The 23,264-nt window shown below is 32.0% G+C and overlaps 2 protein-coding genes across 3 annotated transcripts in view; both read right to left on the bottom strand.

The window, feature by feature from the left end:
• The window catches only part of LOC119606324 (unconventional myosin IC), a 36,881-nt gene extending 27,655 nt beyond the window's left edge, over positions 1-9,226 (bottom strand). The window contains exon 1 of the mRNA XM_037959776.1: positions 8,309-9,226. The gene's annotated coding sequence lies outside the window, so the exon portion shown is untranslated. The remainder of the gene's footprint in view (positions 1-8,308) is intronic.
• A 2,817-nt stretch (positions 9,227-12,043) lies between these two features.
• On the bottom strand, positions 12,044-22,608 carry LOC119606329 (N-acetylgalactosamine kinase). Of its 2 annotated transcripts, none has more exons than XM_037959782.1 (5): positions 22,189-22,608; positions 13,463-13,636; positions 12,667-13,400; positions 12,377-12,608; positions 12,044-12,315 (listed from the first exon to the last, which is right to left on the bottom strand). In XM_037959782.1, the coding sequence occupies exons 2-5, from the start codon at positions 13,582-13,584 to the stop codon at positions 12,120-12,122; spliced, it is 1,284 nt and encodes a 427-aa protein (XP_037815710.1). In that variant the 5' UTR covers positions 13,585-13,636; positions 22,189-22,608; the 3' UTR covers positions 12,044-12,119. The 2 variants fall into 2 exon arrangements, with proteins under 2 accessions (XP_037815710.1, XP_037815709.1); XM_037959781.1 differs by having other exon boundaries at positions 21,683-22,608.
• Between the last annotated feature and the right edge of the window lie 656 nt (positions 22,609-23,264).

The raw sequence follows: 23,264 nt of genomic DNA on the forward strand, positions 1-23,264 counted from the left end.
GCATACGGGCAGGAGAAGTTCCGTATATCTCCACATTCATTCTGTTTCATATACATTTGACACCAATTTATTTCCAATGCCTTTTCGGGGTATCAGTTGTCTGGTCAACAGCACATAACTTATCCCAAAAAAAACATTTGGGTTTAAATAACAGGAACCACGTGCACCCCGAAGGGACCTTCCCAATAACTGGGACAAGACAATGTCCGAAACTCTGCCCTGCGGTCTACCGGTTCCGGTGTTGTACCAGATTATGTGATTCTCTGGTTCGGCCCCATGTCAAATCATTCCAAGAAAAGGCCGAGAATACATTTGAGCATTGATAGTTTATAGTCCCTCTTTTCCCCGGAATTTCAGTTTGTTGAAATCAGTTTTCAGAGGACTCCAGATACTTAGAGATCTGAATATTCAATTTATTGTTAATAAATCCCTTTATTACCGCAAAAAAAACTTATGAAACCAATCAATAGAAATCGTATTAATAAATACATTTCACATCGATTCATAATAGACCATAGCTGCCATATAGGGTCCTCTTTCGAAAATCAATGACACGAACATAAATCTTTAACAATTAACTATATCGGGGCCAAAATGTACACGAACATATTGATCATAGCTTCTATATAAGGTCCACTTTTGAAAATCTCTTAATAGTAAATAACTCATGAATTCATAATGATATCGAAATAAAATGATATAAGATAGCTCGCTATATATACAAATCATTATTAAATTTTTTGAAGGATCGGCCCATTAATCTCCCTCTTCTAAAAATCACTTAATGGTAAATAACTAATTACTTAATTATGATTATTTTTTTTCAATCTTTGTGATTTTTTCAGGATCGGTCCATAATGGACCATATCTTATATATAAAGTTTACTTCCGAAAATCATTTAATCTGAAATAACTCATTAATTAATAATAAATTGCAACGATTAAAACGTTGGACATAGTAACCCCATTGATAATGATTTAAATATGTTAAATCGCATGTCTATGTTATACGGTTTTGTCGCCCGATATTGGCGTAACATAAACTTTAGTGAAAAAGTTAATAATTTGACAGATGTTGCAAACTGTCACTTCTATTCGAGAGATGTCAAAAACAATATGTTCTTTATGAAAAACTCCTCATTTATTTGAATTTTATAATCATGTTTAAAATCATTTAATTAATCTAACAAAGAAATTTTATGCAAAATATAATTTTTCAAAATTTTGCCAATGGTCATATGTCACACTTCAAAAACAATTAGTTACCAAATGAAAACCCAGCAAACATAATTCGAACAAAGATGATAACATTTCAACGAGTGAGTGAAAACTTTTTCTTGTAATGATTTTCAAGCTATTTTATTACAAAAACTATTTAAATGACTATAAACCCACATATCAAATAAATATAAATCTTATAAACATAAAATATCTAAATAATGTTCATGTAATACAATCATTAATGGAGCAGTATTATCGAATACATACGCAAAATCCGACATGATTTCTAGTTAATAAACCATATAAAGATAGTATTTTTGTGAATAAATAGCAAAATAAATGAAATTAAAAGTAATTATCACTTATATTTATGACCATTATAGGCATTATTTGTAAGCACACGGAGAAATAACTGAAAATCCTTATGAATATGAAGAAAAGAAATGATGACAACAAAAACCGCCAACTCTCACTTGAATTTAATTCAGCCGGTTTTTATTATCATCATGATCATGTTCGTGTTTATTTAATAATATTGTATATAATTTCTTATATGAAGTCCAGTGTGGTATTTAATTTTTTTATTATTTTCAAAAAATCCACTACAAATAAAATAGCAGCAGCAAAACCAATAACAAGAAAATAATGATTAAACAAGATGACGACATTTATGATCCATGATCGGACTTAAGCAGCAGAGCGGTTACAAAGACCTTTAAAAAATCGCTTAAAAAATAACAAACATCAAGTGATTCATACATTAAACAGATTTAAGATTTATTGTGTGAGTGAGTACATACTCACTCGTATCGTACAATGTATTAAATAAAGATTTTTGTTGAAAAATAACAAAAAACAACGATCACAAATAAACAAAATAAACAGGAATTTTATTCAACACTTGTATACAAGAAAGTACATGAAAATATTTCTATTGAATATAAATAAAAAAAATATATATTTTTTTTTAAAGAAATATAAACCACAAAATCATTTAAAAAGATTTTCAAATCACGTACAGTGGTTTAACATGCTGATCTACACTCAGATTTGCGGGTGTGTAAATGTTAATTCTATTGACATGCAATAAGAATGTATTTGTTTTCTTTTCTTCTTTATGCATATTTTTGTCAATGATGTAATTTAGGAAATGAAATTTTATATGGATTATGTCAGTTACTTAATAGATCAATTAGAATTATGAATATAATATTTAAAACCTAATTGAGGTTGCCCCACCTTAGTAATTTCCAGCGGTGGACAGGGGAATGTAAAATTTGTCATACTAGATGTGCCATACATCAAAATCTTACTCATACTAGCTATGTCTGCCCTTTTCCCTCTGTTGATCAGTAATGATCAGAAGGTTTAGATTTATCGAGGACGGAAGAAGATATAAAAAAGATTAAACCGTTATTTTAAAGTCGATAGATAGGACTTTCAGATGATATAACCAATTTTATCAACAAAGGTGTCTTCGCGCTATTATAACGTCTCTATATGAACAAAACCGGGAAATGTAGGTTACTATATTACAAAAACCTGATGTGTTGAATAAATTCTAAGGCCAGATTCGGATTCTGCAGCCTCTACACAGAGGGAAAAGGAAACAACGTTTCGTTTCCAATATTACATAGTGTTGTCGTACGTATGTATATACTTTGACAACGGATGGTATTGAAAAACTATAAACAGTTTGGTGTCATTTTGGTACCAGGCGTGTATATTTCTTTTTCCCTCTGTGTAGGTTTCGACCTGTATATTCGAATTCTTCTGTCCAAAAACCTTTAAAAGTATAAAAGGTTCTACACGAAGACCTAAGAGCTGCAATTAGTGAGAATACTCGGAGGTCATTTGGCTCATTAAGGATGCCACTAAAATGATTCCTCCCTAATTAGGGCGATCTTGTTATTCATATGATCCCCAAGAGAACAAACCAGTACATCTAGCAGATGTGATTAGATTCATTAGATCCTTAAGATAATGTAGATAAAGCAAGATACTTGTATTAAGATATCTGAGTTCTTATGGAGTTGAGCAGTCAGATAAAAAGTGCTCTTGGTTTAAACAACTTATGCAGTAACTGTTTTCATACAATCTGACATACATACGTGCAATCAGACATCATCCTGGGCTTGAAGTAGATATGTAAAAATCCGTGAATGCTAGGACCAGAGCTTTTTGTGTATTCTGTAAGTGTCAATACTAGACCAAATGAATTTCGTTTCCTCTGCCATCCATTGATTGATCATATATGATACAACAGACAGTGGAATGTGAATATCCTTTTGCAAAACAGTTTCCCCCAATGTCATAATATTTTGGAACCCATATTAATTCGATAAAATATAGACTAAGTTGTGATAGGGAGTGAACAAAATTGAGAATTAATTTCGACCTTATCGAGTGTGAGGTCAAAGTCTCGCAAGAGATTTAAGACTGTCGATTTAATTGATTTAAGCATTATTTGGCCTATTTGTGTTCATGTTCGATATCGCGGCCAGGGGAATATTAATTTAGTTCTCGCGGATGTATCCTTGACGTTACATTGTATAATGATATTTGTGCGAGACCAAGCTCAACTGAGAAAAGATGAGTCAGTTTTTGAGCTACCATTCTAGACAGTGAGCTACCATTCTAGACAGTGACAGCGATGCCAAGGGACAGCCGAAGAGAAATAGATAAACACAGATGAGCAACAGATTTTTGACGAAATTGGTACATTTATCGACCGATCTTTTAGGAATTTAAGGATAAGTACATTTAAACGGGTTTAAAACTTAATAATAAGGTCAAGAATAGGATCAGAGGTCTAAAATAGATCAATCATTACAGAATTTGGAAAAACCAAATAATGTTATTATGAAAATGGGGACATGATATAACAGACATATGAATGACATATCTAGAATCCCTTAAAAACTGATAAGACCCTAAATATGGTCTAAAATTATCTAAAAAAGGAAATTTCCAAGGAATTTCTAATGGATGTCGGTCGTCTCAAATTTCCGACCCGGTCATTATAATTGATCTCTAAATTATAACATTCGTTGCCTTAGTATAAATTTGGCAAAAAAAAGGGTTTCAACCATTTGACATTGTCCTAGTTGGCAAAGCACATTTGAAAAAATCACCGCAACAATGTAACAAACACACTGCAAAAGTATGCATCACACTGTGAGTGTTTTTCCACTGCTACTGCGTGTGCGAGTGACTGACTTCTCATATTAATTAAGAGTGAATGGAAATGGTAAATAAATAAATTTAATTCTTTATATGGTCATTTAAAAGGCAACAGCATTTATTTGCCAATATGACAGTTGTTTACTTTATAACAACATGTATTATAATTACAAAATTTTAAACAAAAACCTGAAAAAAAAACTATAAACAAAATAGGTTTGCATTTCGAAATGGTTTATTTTTTTTTTTTTTTGTTCTTAATGTGTTTGGGAGTTTTATTTTATATTGTTAAATCGTAAGTTTATTTTCGTAACAATATTAAAACCAAGTTCAAAGTGAGTTTAAAATTTCAAATAAAAGAAAAGATCAACTCAAACAATCAACGTTACATTTCAAACCGGCAAAACTGCTTTTTTGTAAGTTTTTGGTTGATGTCTGTCTTTGTTTTTTCTTTTCTTTAAACAATTGGAGTTTATTCTTTTATAATAATATTTCAGTTTTATTTTTTTGGCGTAACCTTTTCTTCATTTCTTTTTAATTGGGTTTCTATTATAGTATATTAATATTATACCACTATTTAAATACGTATATATTTGTATTTGTGTTTAAGTTTAACAATAAAACAGATCTGTTAAAGTATTCATTTATATTGTTTTATTCTAATTTGTTTATCATATCAATAGAAAACAAACGTTATTTTTATGATTTACATAAAAGGTTATGAAACTTTATTGTATCACTCAATTTAATAATGATAAATGAAATAATTTCGAGACGTTCTCAAATAAGGCAATTGCATATCGACAACAATTTTACAAAAACAACACAGACTTTGTTTTTGGAAACTTGTTTGTGTAAACTGTCAATGTCTGTCTGTATTTCTGTTAATTTGTTTATTGATAATCTAATGTACATATTGGTTCCAACAAAACAATAAAATTTCATCAACAGTTCTTCAGAGAGTTTTGAATTTTATTAATTGAAATTTAATGGCCTTTATTTGTAAGATTTTTACTTGAGAATGATTTCTGGCGTAGCTGAGATGTAGGTCAATCTAGACGTCAAATCAATGTTTACAAGCAAATGTCTGTCACTTATTGGTGTAGATATGATTTAACAGACACTCCAGATAAATACATTAGAAAGTGGTATAACTAACGAACGAACGAACGAACTAACTAACTACTAACTAACTAACTAACTAACTAACTAACTAACTAACTAACTAACTAACTAACTAACTAACTAACTAACTAACTAACTAACTAACTAACTAACTAACTAACTAACTAACTAACTAACTAACTACTACTAACTAACTAACTAACTAACTAACTAACTAACTAACTAACTAACTAACTAACTAACTAACTACTAACTAACTAACTAACTACTAACTAACTAACTAACTAACTAACTAACTAACTAACTAACTAACTAACTAACTAACTAACTAACTAACTAACTAACTAACTAACTAACTAACTAACTAACTACTAACTAACTAACTACTAACACTCGAGATAAATACCCTAGAAAGTGGTATAAGTAAATAACTAACTAACTAACTAACTAACTAACTAACTAACTACTAACTAACTAACTAACTAACTAACTAACTAACTAACTAACTAACTAACTACTAACTAACTAACTAACTAACTAACTAACTAACTAACTAACTAACTAACTAACTAACTAACTAACTAACTAACTAACTAACTAACTAACTAACTAACTAACTAACTAACTAACTAACTAACTAACTACTAACTAACTAACTAACTAACTAACTAACTAACTAACTAACTAACTAACTAACTACTAACTACTAACTAACTAACTAACTAACTAACTAACTAACTAACTAACTAACTAACTAACTAACTAACTAACTAACTAACTAACTAACTAACTAACTAACTAACTAACTAACTAACTAACTAACTAACTACTAACTAACTAACTAACTAACTAACTAACTAACTAACTAACTAACTAACTAACTAACTAACTAACTAACTAACTAACTAACTAACTAACTAACTAACTAACTAACTAACTAACTACTAACTAACTAACTAACTAACTAACTAACTAACTAACTAACTAACTAACTAACTACTAACTAACTAACTAACTAACTAACTAACTAACTAACTAACTAACTAACTAACTAACTAACTAACTAACTAACTAACTAACTAACTAACTAACTAACTAACTAACTAACTAACTAACTAACTAACTAACTAACTACTAACTAACTAACTAACTAACTAACTAACTAACTAACTAACTAACTAACTAACTAACTAACTAACTAACTAACTAACTAACTAACTAACTAACTAACTAACTACTAACTAACTAACTAACTAACTACTAACTACTAACTAACTAACTACTAACTAACTACTAACTAACTAACTAACTAACTACTAACTAACTACTACTAACTAACTAACTAACTACTAACTAACTAACTAACTAACTAACTAACTAACTAACTAACTAACTAACTAACTAACTAACTAACTAACTAACTACTAACTAACTAACTAACTAACTAACTAACTAACTACTAACTAACTAACTAACTAACTAACTAACTAACTAACTAACTAACTAACTAACTAACTAACTAACTAACTAACTAACTAACTAACTAACTAACTAACTAACAAACTAACTAACTAACTAACTGACAAAAAAGAGTGGATTTACTTTTTAAAGGGACCTTAACGCAACGAGGGCCGCATATAAATATGGGCGAGAAAATACCATAAGGACTCTTGGAGTAAGGCAACTGTGGGTAGAATTACACAGATCCCATGGGGTGGCCTGACGAGAAGTCTCCTCAAAATGAGCAAGTATGATGCTATTCAGATGTTATTGAGGGCACAAACATGATTGCGGATACAGCTATACAAAATTGGACGTGCAGTTTCAGAAGAATGTAGAGCATTTGGAGACAACAGCAAAAGTAAGGCTTTAGTCGAAATTAGATCCAAGTATCTTGGGAGTGACTTTATTGAATTGGAAAATTCTTAGGAATTACATACAGAAAATGTATTTCTTCGGATTTGTAGTACAAATCCTCCTTACAACCTAACCTAACTAATTTTTGGCAGTAGAAAGTAAGAGAGTTAGTTTTCTTTCTTTTATTGTAAAAATTTTTGTTTTAACTATTTATAGAACTCTAGTTAATAAGTTTCCAAAAGAACTTAAATCCTTTCTTCCATTTCCGTCAAATGAGACAGTTCTTTGGAAATTAAATTGAGTATTGAAAAGCTTTAATATTGCGCAAAATTTTATAAGAATCGACATATTTTCGTATCTACATAGAAACAAAACTAAAACTTTACAAATGTTCATGTAAATATTAAGCTAACACAAGCTTTTACTTTTATTAAATGTTCATTTGCTAAGTTTGCAATAAAATTATTAATTCAGAATATTAAGCAATAAACAAAATAGTTTTGTTTTGTAAAATCAGCAATTTATAACATTTATTTAAAAACTACATAAAAACACAGTGGAACGGAATAGAAATAATTTTGAAAAAAAAAATTTAAAAACAAATTTGAAAAAAATTTAATTTTGAATATTAATTATTGCTTTCCTCGAGAAATCTATAAAATATATATTTTGAAAGAAGTGAGGTAGGGCTGAATGTTAAATATGTGGAATTATCAGTGCTTAAATTGAGGACGGTTTTAGGACTTAAGTTGTGCTTTGACTGATGGATCTTACATTGACATAATTGACATAACACTAAGAACTACTGAATCCACTCATAACAATTCACTAAAAACTAACTAAATTTACATAAAAAATGAATACATAACTTGTATGTTAGTTTTAAATAAAAAAGTTCATTATTATTTATTGGGTTTGTTACCTTTAACGTTCCTAACAAAAACTATGTATTGTTGTTTTTGGGATTGTATCCAGAAGAAACACTTTTAATACGAATGACGTTGTTTGCTGGCTGCCAGTGCTGGTGGTGATGAAGAAGATGAACCTTAATGTTGGTTGATTTTCGTTTTCTTGTGTGTCTGTAACACTTTTCTTGAAATTCAGCCAAAAATAACAAAAAGAAAAAACTGCTGGTTTTCTAAAATGTGTTTGTTGTTATTGTAATTGTTAATTTCTTTAAATTTCAACCCGTTTTGTATGTTGACGGTGAGTGTTGCTTTTTTGTTGTTTTGAAAAGGTGCTGGTTTTGAAATTTTTTAATTTTATTCTATTTTTTTTTCTTGCGTTATTATAAAATATTCTTTATATGCATAAGAAAGGGAATTAAAAAAAAAAGCTCAAAATTTATAAAAAGTAGAACAAAATACGCATTTACTGGTTTTGGTTTTAAGGTTTGAGTTGGTTTGGTTTGTTTGTTGGGTGTCTATGGCTAATGACCGCATTTATTCATTAATTCAATTTTTTATTTTTTTGAAATTAATTTCTTTAGATTTGTGTTTTTAATACTAATAAAATAAGTTTTTCTCTATGAATTTCTTTCTTATTAATGGCAAATTAAACGTGTCTGAAATGTTTAATTATTTCAGGCGATTTGTTTAGAAATTAGAAAAACTTGACATTGTTTGACAAACAACAACACTTTAATTCAACACTCGCTTTAAAACGCTTACAAAAACACATACACGTACTTATTTAATAATTTTTAAAATTTGCGCCAAACTTTTTCTTTTGTTTTTCGTTTTAATTCTTTCTAATTAATCAATTTTTTAATTCGATATTTCTTTTCTTTTTAAAATTTTTGCTCACGAACCGTGCGTATGCGCTCAGCTTCGAACTTCAACTGTTCGCAGTTGTTTCAATTACTCCACATTTTGGTGGCAAACGTTTGTTTTTTTTTCGTTGTTTCTTCATGATGTTTTTAGTTTTTGTTGTTGTTTTTTTTGCTGTTTGTTATTTCTCCAATGTCTTGTTATCTTTTGCAAAAGTGCTGTTTGATAGTGTTGGCTTTTGAGTATTCAAATTGGGTACTAAACTGGTTGACAAAAAAGTACCATAGAGATTTTATAGTTTCTTTGGCTACAGGATTTAGAGTGAGTATTAATAACAGAAGCAAACAAAATTGTAGCAAACTAAAAGATCAAAAACTAAATTTTACTCTTCTAAGGGATCAAACTTTTGATTAAGATATCTTAAAGAAGGGACGTGATACAGCAGACGTTTAACTTAATATGAAGAAATTATACCCAGCAAAAATCTAGTAATGACTTGTATTTACTTAACAGCATACTTTTCAATGACAACTACATACCAACTGTATTACTTAGAAGTACTCTAGTAATGACTCTCTTTTTATCTGATAAAGAAGAACTTTATTTGCGGCTTTGTCATTACAACTTACTCAAGAACTTTATAAGAGAAATTGCAAGTACTTCTTTAACACCCTATATGCAAGCGAGAGTGGAAGTTCCAATGTCATAACCGTGTCAAAATAATGATTTAAAATGCTAATGAAGATGTAGTAAAAAAAGGTTTTATTGTTTTATTTTTAAATCATTACTTTTTAATGTAAGTTTTCCTGGGTATTAGACTAAACGATTCACAGATCAATCGGATCCAATGGAGCGTTGAAATCAATCTGTCAACACACTATAACACACCATAATTTAGAAGCCAACTGCAACAGGCTAAAAAACTTCAAAGTCCTTGAAATCATAAAGATCGTCACGGATAAGGTGAATGTATCGTTATATCGTTGGGAAGGGTTTTGAAGTGCAATAACGCACCCTATGCCATATAACAAGAGAGGATATGAAGATCATCAGCTATGCAAAACTATCGAACATCCTCTATTGTCTACATACATACATACATACATACATACATACATACATACATACATACATACATACATACATACATACATACATACATACATACATACATACATACATACATACATACATACATACATACATACATACATACATACATACATACATACATACATACATACATACATACATACATACATACATACATACATACATACATACATACATACATACATACATACATACATACATACATACATACATACATACATACATACATACATACATACATACATACATACATACATACATACATACATACATACATACATACATACATACATACATACATACATACCGTCCTTGAGGCTCTTAAGCTGACAAAAGCTTTTCTCACGATCAGTCATGAGTTCTATAAAAGACACCTAGTTGAAACTCAATAAAACACTATTGAATACTATCCATAGAAGTACTTCTGTTGGCGTATATATTCTCATTTCCAATTTGTGAGTTTAGATACTGGTCAAATTTAGTACAAATTTCTCCTGCCCGGATGACTTTCGGAAAATGCAAATTTCGTTGACTTTGCGCAGAACCAATAATAAACACAGACTAGAACGTTCTCACTTAAATTGGTAATATGCTCCGGAATGTCTCGACATCATTAAAATCTCCAGAATCGAGTTAGTATACTTCACCACCCTCTCAAAAACAACATATTTGGCACTCGAATATGACATGATGGGAATAGCATTCTCGGGGAACAGCACACCAGCAGAAATAGATTTACAGTATTTGAGTTAATTATTTTTCCGATGGTTTTACTATGAGAAAGATTATGAAGGTCATTTGTGACAGGTTAGTTTAGGTTTTCACTGGTAGCCAATGCAGCATTACTTGGGTCCAAGTTGATCCCTTTGTAAAAAAAAGAAGAAAAGAAGGATAGGGAAAGTAGAAAAGTGAGAATAGAAAAGACAGAGAGAAGAAGTGAGGAAATCAATGAGGAGTCAAGACTGTACTGTAAAGATTACGTCCTGATTAGCGGGAATACTGAAGTTCACAACCATTCTGACAAATTAATGAACGCTGTAAGATGTGACAATTGAATATTCAACAATTCGGATAGATCGCCAAAGTAGGCCGATCCAAGCGTCCAAATTTGAGTCTCTGCCAAGGCAGGACAATTACCGAGAAGATGAGATATATATATCTTTTCTTCTTCATCCTCATTTTGACAACTCCTACAGAAATCATTGAACGGATGACCAAGGTTTCCAAATTTACAGTGGCCAGTAACAATCGATACCAGCTTGCTAAGTTACGGTCTTTGGAGACCAAGGAGGTATTTAGTCCTGCATGGAACTATATGGGGCCATAGCCTCTAGCTATTGAGTGAGTGTTCACGCTACCATCGGTCACGAGCAAAAGAGGAGGAGTTTTCAATAATCTGTCTCTTTATTGCAAGTAGTGGAACACCTTAGAACTCATCTATTTCCAGTCCGCTATGCGTGGTACCAGCTCTTGCCAAAGTGTCAGCAATATTAATGCCATTAGTGATGCTAAACTATTTGGTGGCTTTTTAATTTTAATTCGAAACTTTAAAGAAATGTAACTCACAAAGTACCATTCATTGTGTACGTATGCACATATCATTTGGTACCCTTATATCATCACTACTGCACTGCAGAGAGCCAGCCCATTGCATTATATGAGAATTTAGCAATATTTATTTGCATGTCGATAAAAGCAGTTAAGGCAGTGGAAATGTTGTATTCCAATGAAAATCCGTTAAATTTGAATTAAAAACAACCATTTACTAAATGTAATATTGCTAGGAATTTGATAATATTTATTTAATTTTAAAAATAACAAAAAATAAGTTTACAATTTATGGCAATATTTTTAATTGTTTGACAAGATAATAATTTCAGCACCATTACGAGGACAAGTGGCAAATACCACCGATTCAAAATCATTGTGAGCATGTTGTTCCAATATATGGGTTGGCAATAAAGCAAAGTATTTTTCCTTTAAAGTTGCAATATACTTTTGGGAGGATTCCACGGAATCACATAAAGCCACAATACAGCCGCCCCAACTAAAAATATAAATAAATTTTTATTAATAGTTCCAATATAAACCAAATGTTTACACTTACCCCCGCTCCCGTTAATCTAGCACCTATACCACATTCATCCGATATCTTAACAAGTCTATCCAAATCTGGATGAGAACATTCATAAAGAGTTTTTAAACTCTCATGAGATTGTCTCATTAATTGAGAAAGTTTAGAAATTATATCATTATGGGAATCCGAATTTCCATTGCAATAAACACCATTGGAAGGCTTTTGTTCACATAAAGAACGGAAAGTGCGTACACGTAAAGATTCTAAGGAATTCAAAATCAGTTTTTAATTCAAAATAAGTTTAAAATTTCAAATATTTACCTTGTATGACATGCAGCGTTCTCTGTTTGAGTTTAAACTCTTGCATATGTTGGGTATTGCAAGTGAGAAATTCTCTTTGGAATGTTTGATCATCAATTTGAAATATATTACATAGTTCGCTACGTTTGTATATATCTTTGCTTACAAATTCTAAAGCATATTTTTCCATGTCTTCTAAACTACAGCCTAAAGCCTCTTGTAGGTCCATGAATCTTAAAATTTGCCGCCAGTTTTCAAAGTTTTTATAAAAAGCTATTAGACGGCAACCCAAACGACATTCCACCACTCTCTCATTGAAATCGGAAGTGGCAGCTTTATTGATTTCTGCCAAACTATTTGCCACCACAAAGCAAGCACCAGCGGGTAGCTGTAACGGTGTTGCTTTTAATTCTGGATGAAATTCTATAAATTGAGCACAACCTTCCTTGGCCAAATAGGCTATAGCCTGATCCATACCACCACCTTGGGTACCTATATAACGTTCACATACCGCAGAAATCGAAGCCAAACGTTTGCGATCCAATTTGATTTTGTAAATAGCAGCAGTGGCTAAAACCGAGGAGCTTACTAAAGCACTGGAACTGGAAACACCCGAACCGGGTGGTATATTACCGCTTAAAGCTATTGTCATGCCATAATATTTATTTGTAATGGGCAATGTTTCGTAAATACCCTTAATACCGCACAAATAGTATTTATACCATTCTGGTCCACCGTTTTTGGGAAGATCTATTCTAAATTTTTATTCAATTTTAAAATTAAAGTTTTTTCAGAGGTGTAAAATGAATATACTTACATTATATTGCTTACTTCACAGTTATAGTCAGGATATTTAGTTTGTTCTACATTTTTTAGTTCTAGATTTGGTGAATTTTCATCATATCCTACTGCCAAAAGTATACACTGATCTATAGCCATGGGTAGTACAGGATAACCACAGTAATCCACATGTTCACCGATAATATTAACTCTGAAATTTAAAAGAAACAAGAACTTTAAAAATAAGAATTTTTTCTCAACTCTTAATATAACAGGATTATTTTTTATTTTACGAAATCCTTGTAAGATTAGGTATAGATCAATTCTAATTGTTCGAATCCCCCCAAGTATCGTTTTGGCATTAACCAATTGTTTTTGTCAGATCCTAATTCGTTTCAAACTGTTTACCAAAAACGTAGCATAACAGAATGGACTAAAGCATGATAGCATTGGTCATGATACCATCCTACAAAAGATAGACAGGCCAATCATGGGGCAGGAAACGGACTATATAGTATCTACACTGAATTTTAATAGGTCATTCAAAACCAGAATATCGACAAGGGATGCTATGATTTCAGATGGCTGAGAGAATGAAAGGGTCACGGGATCGGGAATCATCTCCGAAAAAATGAATCTTCTACTGTCTCTTCGACTACCTGACACCTGCACGGTCCTTCAGGCAGAGATATATGCCATCGATACAGCCGAGAGAAGAATCCGGGAACTAAATCTCGAAAATTCGACAATACATATTATTCAATCATTGGCACAACTGACACAACATTACGTTGTGTTGATATGGGTTCCAGGACATGAGGGCATCCGGAGAAAATTAAATATCTGATGTATGCGCCACCAAAGGGTCATCCCTAGACTTAACCCTTGTACAAAGGGATATTCACAATACCCTGGTGACCCAATCAAAATTGATAGATAACTGGGGTTTGAGTGAGACGGAACACAGGTGCTCTGGACCACTCTGACAATGGATTGGACTAGGTATCATTACTGGGCAATGTATGATTAGACATATGTATGTCGGAACGTATGAGCTACCCATGTTATAGCTAGTGTAGAAGTTGTTTGGAAGTGGAATCGGTAAACATCTTCTATGTGACTACCCAGCCTCACAAGAGCACAGACTACTCTATCTTGGTAGAGCACTTTTCCATGATCTGGACAGTCTCAGAGATGCGTGACTAGTAAACATGATGAATTTTATCAGAAATACTGGCTGGTTTTCACGGTGACCGCAAGAACCAAGTTGTCAACGAAATTAGAGAGGGAAACCATTCTTTCAACATAAGGGAATTGGCAATTCTAAGGGTATCACAATGGGCCACAAGGCCTCCGAGTGAACTCGATAACCTAGTATTACACATATTTCAAATATGTGAGTTAACTAGAGCTTGGAAACTGCTCTTTATACTATATACTATACTACTTATACTTTAATTAATTTTAAAACTGATCTAGCTTAACATTCACAAAACATGTTTAAGTAAATTTTAAACAAAGTATAGATTACCCAAATTACTTGTGGTTTTGTGGTGATAATCAAAATAATTTTCTCACAAACATACATACATAGAAAATAATATAATAAAAACAACCACACAATTTTTTAACTAAACACTTGATAAAAACGAAAGTATAAATAGGTACAATTTTTATTGGTGATGGAAGTGATCATAAATTTTGACTCACACACGTTTAATTTTAGTGTTACACAATTCAGACCACCCTGTAACCAATATAGGTTATAAAGTATCTAAACGATATCTAAATTATGGAGAATGTGAAGCGAGCGATCAATAAAACCCGTTATCTAGGAAAATATAAGTTTTCAATAAGACAGTTTTGTAATTTTATAAATACTGGGAATGTTTTTTTTTTGATGTGTTACAAACGGAATAGCTTAATCAATATACCCACCATCCGTTTTGATGGTTAATATAAAAATAAAAACATGTCTGCTCACTTGGCCAATGATTCCATAGAATGCACAGTGGGGCAGAATGGAAATTTTTTGGAAATAAATCTGGCATTTCTAAACGGTTGATCCGATCGGGATAAAATTTGGCGTGAGCGTAGCCAAGGAGTATTCGAGTTTAAGTTTTGAAGATGAACCCTGCAGATGCCCCAGGGACGGCGCTGTGGCGGCTCAAAGTAGGGTACCTACGACATGTAAAATTTTTAAACTCGTGCCATTTTTTTGTTTTTCACCCAAATACAAAGATTTTTATATTTTCTGAAAGCGCTCGACGAGATCTTGAAAAAACATGCTTGGACATACTACTTATTTCTTATAATATCCGAGTTATAGGCATTTAAAAATTTAGTGGTACAAAATTTACCATACCTTGGTCCGCCTTTTTTTGAATACCGGGCGTAATTTTGGACCAAATGGGCTCAATTTTTTTCTTCTTAGTTAGACAAACAAAATTTCCAATAATATACAAAAAATTTTAGATCAATATCATTTACAGATCCAAAAATATACGTTTTTTAATTTAAACATTAAAAAAATTTTAGATTTTTGCCGTTTTTTTGCCAAAAATGTTTATTAATAAAATAAAAATTTCTTTAAGAACATATAACAATTTTATAGTTTTCTAAAAGTTATCTTTACGCAGAATGCTTTGGCATAAAAAACTTGTCCTATTTTTTGAAAATGTTGCCACTGCGTCCTTCCGAATATGACCTATTTGTTATCAAAACTTCAACTTTGGGCGACATGTTCTAAAATCCCAAAGCTGGGATCAGAAAACTGAAAGCAGTTTTGGAAACCTCAATATGTTTTCTATTTACTCCAAAAGTATTTTCCCAGCCCTGAAAGAAATGTGGACCCTATGGGCAAAAAAAATCCCATTTTTGGGATTTTCATTCCTATTTTGGGAATTGCGGGATGCCCTTTGACCTTTTCAATTTTTCCACATGACAGAACATATTTAAATCTTATATTTACCTATTTTCTATTTGTTTTTTCAAGATCTCGTCTAGCGCTTTCAGAAATTATAAAAATCTTTGTATTTGGATGAAAAACAAAAAAATGGCACGAGTTTAAAAATTTTACATGTCGTAGGTACCCTACTTTGAGCCGCCACAGCGCCGTCCCTGGGGCATCTGCAGGGTTCATCTTCAAAACTTAAACTCGAATACTCCTTGGCTACGCTCACGCCAAATTTTATCCCGATCGGATCAGCCGTTTAGAAATGACAGATTTATTTCCAAAAAATTTCCATTCTGCCCCACTGTGGAATGGTGAATTCGAATCCATAAATATGAAGAAGATGCACTAGTGAAGTCTTCTCCAAATACATAAGCAATCTTCAATTTTGGTTAACCTTGATCATTAATTTGACGCTTTAAAGTCTACATTAAAAAATCTTAAAACCGGATATTTCCCAATTAAGCTATAAATCCTCCGCTACGAGAATATTGTTTTCGTGGAGAGATTATGTTCCATATCCGACTTCTGTCAAAGCCTCATGATACATTTAATGAGTGCATCGCGATGTTTGTAGGTGGACCTTATATGGGAGCTACGACCAATGGCCCATTCTGAAAAATGTTCAAAGAATAATTTGTATATATACAAAACATATTTACGAATAAGTGATTTTCGGAAGTGTACTTAGTATGGAGCTTTGATAATTATAGACTGGTCCGGAAAGAATTTCGCAGAATCATTTGTATATATATATGTATATTTACATAACATATTCGTATAGAATTTTATTCCGATATCATAATGAAGTAATTTATAATTAAGTGATTTTCAGAAGAGTGCTTTATATGGGAGCTAGGACCATTTACGATCCGATCCAAAGAAAAATTCGTTGCATTGTTTGTGTATGTTCACATCATATTCGTGTAATATTATCCCGATATCGCTATTAAATAATGAATTATTTAGGATTAAGTAATCGTCAGAAGAGGTGTATAGTCTAGACTATAGTCTAATCTACAGTCTAGTCTAGTCTAGTCTATAGTCTAGTCTAGTCTATAGTCTAGTCTATAGTCTATAGTCTAGTCTATAGTCTAGTCTAGTCTATAGTCTAGTCTAGTCTATAGTCTAGTCTATAGTCTAGTCTATAGTCTAGTCTATAGTCTAGTCTATAGTCTAGTCTATAGTCTAGTCTATAGTCTAGTCTATAGTCTATTCTATAGTCTAGTCTATAGTCTAGTCTGTAGTCTAGTCTATGGTCTAGTCTATAGTCTAGTCTATAGTCTTGTCTATAGTCTAGTCTATAGTCTTGTCTATAGTCTAGTCTATAGTTTAGTCTATAGTCTAGTCTATAGTCTAGTCTATAGTCTAGTCTATAGTCTAGTCTATAGTCTAGTCTATAGTCTAGTCTATAGTCTAGTCTATAGTCTAGTCTATAGTCTAGTCTATAGTCTAGTCTATAGTCCTAGTCTATAGTCTAGTCTATAGTCCTAGTCCTATAGTCTAGTCTATAGTCTAGTCTATAGTCTAGTCTATAGTCTAGTCTATCTATAAGTCCTAGTCTATAGTCTAGTCTATAGTCTAGTCTATAGTCTAGTCTAAGTCTATAGTCTAAGTCTATAAGTCTAGTCTATAGTCTAGTCTATAGTCTAGTCTAGTCCTAGTATGTCTAGTCTAGTCTAGTCTATAGTCTAGTCCTATAGTCTAGTCTAATAGTCTAGTCCTATATGTCTAGTCTATTAGTCTAGTCTATAGTCTAGTCTATAGTCCTAGTCTATAGTCCTATTCTATAGTCTTAGTCTATAGTCTAGTCTGTAGTCTAGTCCTATGGTCTAGTCTATAGTCTAGTCTATAGTCTTGTCCTATAGTCTAGTCTATAGTCTTGTCCTAATAGTTATAGTCTATAGTTAGTCTATAGTCCTAGTCTATAGTCTATGGCTAGTCTATAGTCTAGTCTATAGTCTAGTCCTATAGTCTAGTCCTATAGTCTAGTCTATAGTCTAGTCGATAGTCTAGTCTATAGTCTAAGCATCTATAGTCTATCTATAGTCCTAGTCGATAGTCCTAGTCTATAGTCCTAGTCTATAGTCTAGTCTATAGTCTAGTCTATAGTCCTAGTCTATAGTCTAGTCTATAGTCTAGTCTATATTGCTAGTCTATAGTCTAGTCTATAGTCTAGTCTAGAGTCTATCTAATAGTCTAAGTCTATAGTCTAGTCTATAGTCTAGTCTATAGTCTAGTCTATAGTCTAGTCTATAGTCTAGTCTATAGTCTAGTCTATATCTAGTCTATAGTCTATCTATAATCTAGTCTATAGTCTAGTCCTATAGTCTAGTCCTATAGTCTAGTCTATAGTCTAGTCTATAGTCTAGTCTATAGTCTAGTCTATAGTCTAGTCTATAAGTCTAGGTCTATAGTCTAGTCTATAGTCTAGTCTATAGTCTAGTCTATAGTCTAGTCTATAGTCTAGTCTAAGTCTAGTCTATAGTCTATGTCTAGTCTATAGTCTAGTCTATAGTCTAGTCTATAGTCTAGTCTATAGTCTAGTCTATAGTCTATTCTATAAGTCTAGTCTATAGTCTAGTCTGTAGTCTAGTCTATGGTCTAGTTCTATATCTAGTCTATAGTCTTGTCTATAGTCTAGTCTATAGTCCTTGTCTATAGTCTAGTCTATAGTTAGTCTAAGTCTAGCTAGTCTAGTCTATAGTCTATAGTCTAGTCTATAGTCTAGTCTATAGTCTAGTCTATAGTCCTAGTCTATAGTCTAGTCTATAGTCTAGTCTATAGTCTAGTCTATAGTTAGTCTAGTCTATAGTCTAGTCTATAGTCTAGTCTATAGTCTAGTCTATAGTCTGTCTATAGTCTAGTCTATAGTCTAGTCTATAGTCTAGTCTATAGCTGTCTATAGTCTAGTCTAGAGTCTAGTCTATAGTCTAGTCTATAGTCTAGTCTATAGTCCTATTCTATAGTCTAGTCTATAGTCTAGTCTATATCTAGTCTATAGTCTAGTCGATAGTCTAGTCTATAGTCTAGTCTATAGTCCTAGTCTATAGTCTAGTCTATAGTCTAGTCTATAGTCTAGTCTATAGTCTAGTCTTGTCTAGCTATAGCTAGTCTATAGTCTAGCTATAGTCTAGTCTATAGTCTAGTCTATAGTCTAGTCTATAGTCTAGTCTATAGTCTAGTCTATAGTCTAGTCTATAGTCTAGTCTATAGTCTAGTCATATAGTCCTAGTCTATAGTCTAGTCTATAGTCCTAGTCTATAGTCTAGTCTATGTCCTAGTCTATAGTCTAGTCTATAGTCCTAGTCTATAGTCTAGTCTATAGTCTTGTCTATAGTCTAGTCTATAGTCTTGTCTATAGTCTAGTCTATAGTTTAGTCTATAGTCTAGTCTATAGTCTAGTCTATAGTCTAGTCTATAGTCTAGTCTATAGTCTAGTCTATAGTCTAGTCTATAGTCTAGTCTATAGTCTAGTCTATAGTCTAGTCTATAGTCTAGTCTATAGTCTAGTCTATAGTCTAGTCTATAGTCTAGTCTATAGTCTAGTCTATAGTCTAGTCTATAGTCTAGTCTATAGTCTAGTCTATAGTCTAGTCTATAGTCTAGTCTATAGTCTAGTCTATAGTCTAGTCTATAGTCTAGTCTATAGTCTAGTCTATAGTCTAGTCTATAGTCTAGTCTATAGTCTAGTCTATAGTCTAGTCTATAGTCTAGTCTATAGTCTAGTCTATTCTAGTCTATAGTCTAGTCTATAGTCTAGTCTATAGTCTAGTCTATAGTCTAGTCTATAGTCTAGTCTATAGTCTAGTCTATAGTCTAGTCTATAGTCTAGTCTATAGTCTAGTCTATAGTCTAGTCTATAGTCTAGTCTATAGTCTAGTCTATAGTCTAGTCTATAGTCTAGTCTATAGTCTAGTCTATAGTCTAGTCTATAGTCTAGTCTATAGTCTAGTCTATAGTCTAGTCTATAGTCTAGTCTATAGTCTAGTCTATAGTCTAGTCTATAGTCTAGTCTATAGTCTAGTCTATAGTCTAGTCTATAGTCTAGTCTATAGTCTAGTCTATAGTCTAGTCTGTAGTCTAGTCTATAGTCTAGTCTATAGTCTAGTCTATAGTCTAGTCTATAGTCTAGTCTATAGTCTAGTCTATAGTCTAGTCTGTAGTCTAGTCTACAGTCTAGTCTATAGTCTAGTCTATAGTCTAGTCTATAGTCTAGTCTATAGTCTAGTCTATAGTCTAGTCTATAGTCTAGTCTATAGTCTAGTCTATAGTCTAGTCTATAGTCTACTCTAGTCTAGTCTATAGTCTAGTCTATAGTCTAGTCTATAGTCTAGTCTATAGTCTAGTCTATAGTCTAGTCTATAGTCTAGTCTAAGTCAAGTCTATAGTCTAGTCTATAGTCTAGTCTAGTATAGGTCTAGTCTATAGTCTAGTCTATAGTCTAGTCTATAGTCTAGTCTATAGTCTAGTCTATAGTCTAGTCTAGTCTAGTCTATAGTCTAGTCTATAGTCTAGTCTATAGTCTAGTCTATAGTCTAGTCTATAGTCTAGTCTATAGTCTAGTCTATAGTCTAGTCTATAGTCTAGTCTATAGTCTAGTCTATAGTCTAGTCTATAGTCTAGTCTATATTAATTATAATTTTGTAATATACCTACATATTCTACAATTTTTATATAACATTTAATTATTTTCTGATACATATACAATTTTCTTATGTTCAATATAAATCTTCAATTAGCTTTTAATAAACGTGTTAGTAATTTCGAACTAATACAATATTATTGAATAAAAAGATTATGCAATACTTTTTGTGGTACATCAAAAAAAATATTTTTATTTACTTAAAAAAAATAATAAATACTCTCGAATAGACAGAAGAGAGCATCCTGCTGTGCACAGAAATTTCGTGTAGCTGTGCACAGCAATATCATTTTTTTTATATGTGCTGCGTCAAGTTAAAGTGGGCCTAGGGATACGCAGCAGCCTGGGTCCCCATAAGAAATACACGTGTTTGTGTGAGGTGCACAGCCAAATCTGCTTATGCGCAGCAACTCTCATAGCAACTTAAAAGATGAGGTGACAGCTAGTGGCAATTTGTGCAAATAATTCTATGTGATTTCAATAAATGTCATATTTTTTTCATATGTGATTTGACATTCTGGAAACTCAAAGACATCAGTATGCGATACTCTGCTTACAATTTCTCTCTCTCAGAAAAGAATTTATGTTTTTTTACAATATTATGTTATATTGCGCCATCTATGTTTCGTTAAAAACATCATAATTGAGTGTTTGCTTACCTTCCTGGTACTCGTACAAAAAATTGTGGTTCTTGACTAAACTCTTTGACATAAAATTCTCGCAGTTCCTGTAGTCGGTCAAATAAACGGTGATTTAGGTTTATTTCTGTAGTTGACACATAGGTGGCGCTGTAGTCGCCATTAGCGCAAGTGTCAGTCATGTTGTGAGTAAATACGTTGATAATAACAACAACAACAATATAATAACGAGTTCTTATCGATTTGTAAACAAAAACAACCGGCAACTACACTTGTTTTTGTTAGTTTTTTTTTACGTTTTTCTGTTTGTTATTGTTATCTCTTATCGCACTACTTAAAAGTAAATATTTAATTTACAAGAAATTGCTAATAATTTTATTAGTTCACTTTTAATAATATATATATTGCTATAATTAATTAGGAAGTAGAAATTTTCTATTTTAAAAAGAAAGTGTATAAAATGGTTTTGTTAGTTTATTCTATGCTGCTGTCTAAACACTTTCTGACAATCAGCTGTTTTCACTCACTCTTTCACTTTTCTTTATTATTTTCTTTTTGTTTTGTGTGTGTTTTTTTTTACTGTTTTTCATTTGATAATTTTTTTCTACGTGTCTTATTTTAATTCATTGAACTAACACGTTTTTATTGAGTTTGTTGTACTTCCATTACAAGTTCTCGTGCACAAACAAACACACACTAATTCAATTTAATAAAAATAAGTAATCAAAACAAAAATCCAAATTATGTTTCCACTTTGTAATAACAAAAGCACTTGCAGTTTTTTGTTCAATTTCGCAAAGTATCTGTGTGTCTTTTAGTAACAGAAAAACCGATGAGAAGAAATTTTATTTGTTGAATATTTTTCTTCTTTTTTTTCTCAACTATTGCTTTTTATTGTGCGCTAATAAATGCACTCGATGTGTCGTCTTCAAGATTACTAAATTCTTAATTGTGTACGTCTGCTCTTTTTGTTGTTGTTCGATATCAAAGTATGGATTGCCAACGTTCTAATGTGCTTGTGAAAGTGCGGGGGAATGGAGAATTGTGAACGAATGTATCTGTAGTTTATTTTTTTTGAGGAAAGAAATTTATATTAATTAAGCGGTTGTCTTAAAGCGAGATATCATTCGTAATTCAGCTCTGGGCGAAGGGTAATCAGGCCGTCCTTTTTGCTCTGCCTTCGAGAGTTTTACGTTTCACTACCGCATTGGTTTGGTGTATGGCGTCGGATAACGGTACCGCGTTACTGTTTTTCGAGTTCTACATATTAACCATATGCATTCGGATTTATAACCCAACTTTTACTTTGATACATGGTGGAGAACCATGAAAAACTCATTGGATTTTGGTGGAGACCATAAAACTCATTAGCTAAGTCTGAGCGATCTGGCTTCTTATACAAAGGTATAGGACGTTTCGGTATTTCTTGGACAAGGCTTCTTGGATTGTTATCCTGGCACTATGCTTACTTTATGCGGCGACATTTAAATTTTTATATTCCAAAAAAAGCGAGATATGTATTAGATGTTAGTACTGCCACGGTTTTGTCCCATAGTGCCATATCTATCTATTTATCGTTGAGTATATAACACCGCCCTAAATC

The sequence above is a fragment of the Lucilia sericata genome, unplaced genomic scaffold (assembly GCF_015586225.1).
Source record: "Lucilia sericata isolate MDLA Ls3-8-SP2 unplaced genomic scaffold, ASM1558622v1 Contig000572F_arrow, whole genome shotgun sequence".
Lineage (NCBI taxonomy): Eukaryota > Metazoa > Arthropoda > Insecta > Diptera > Calliphoridae > Lucilia > Lucilia sericata.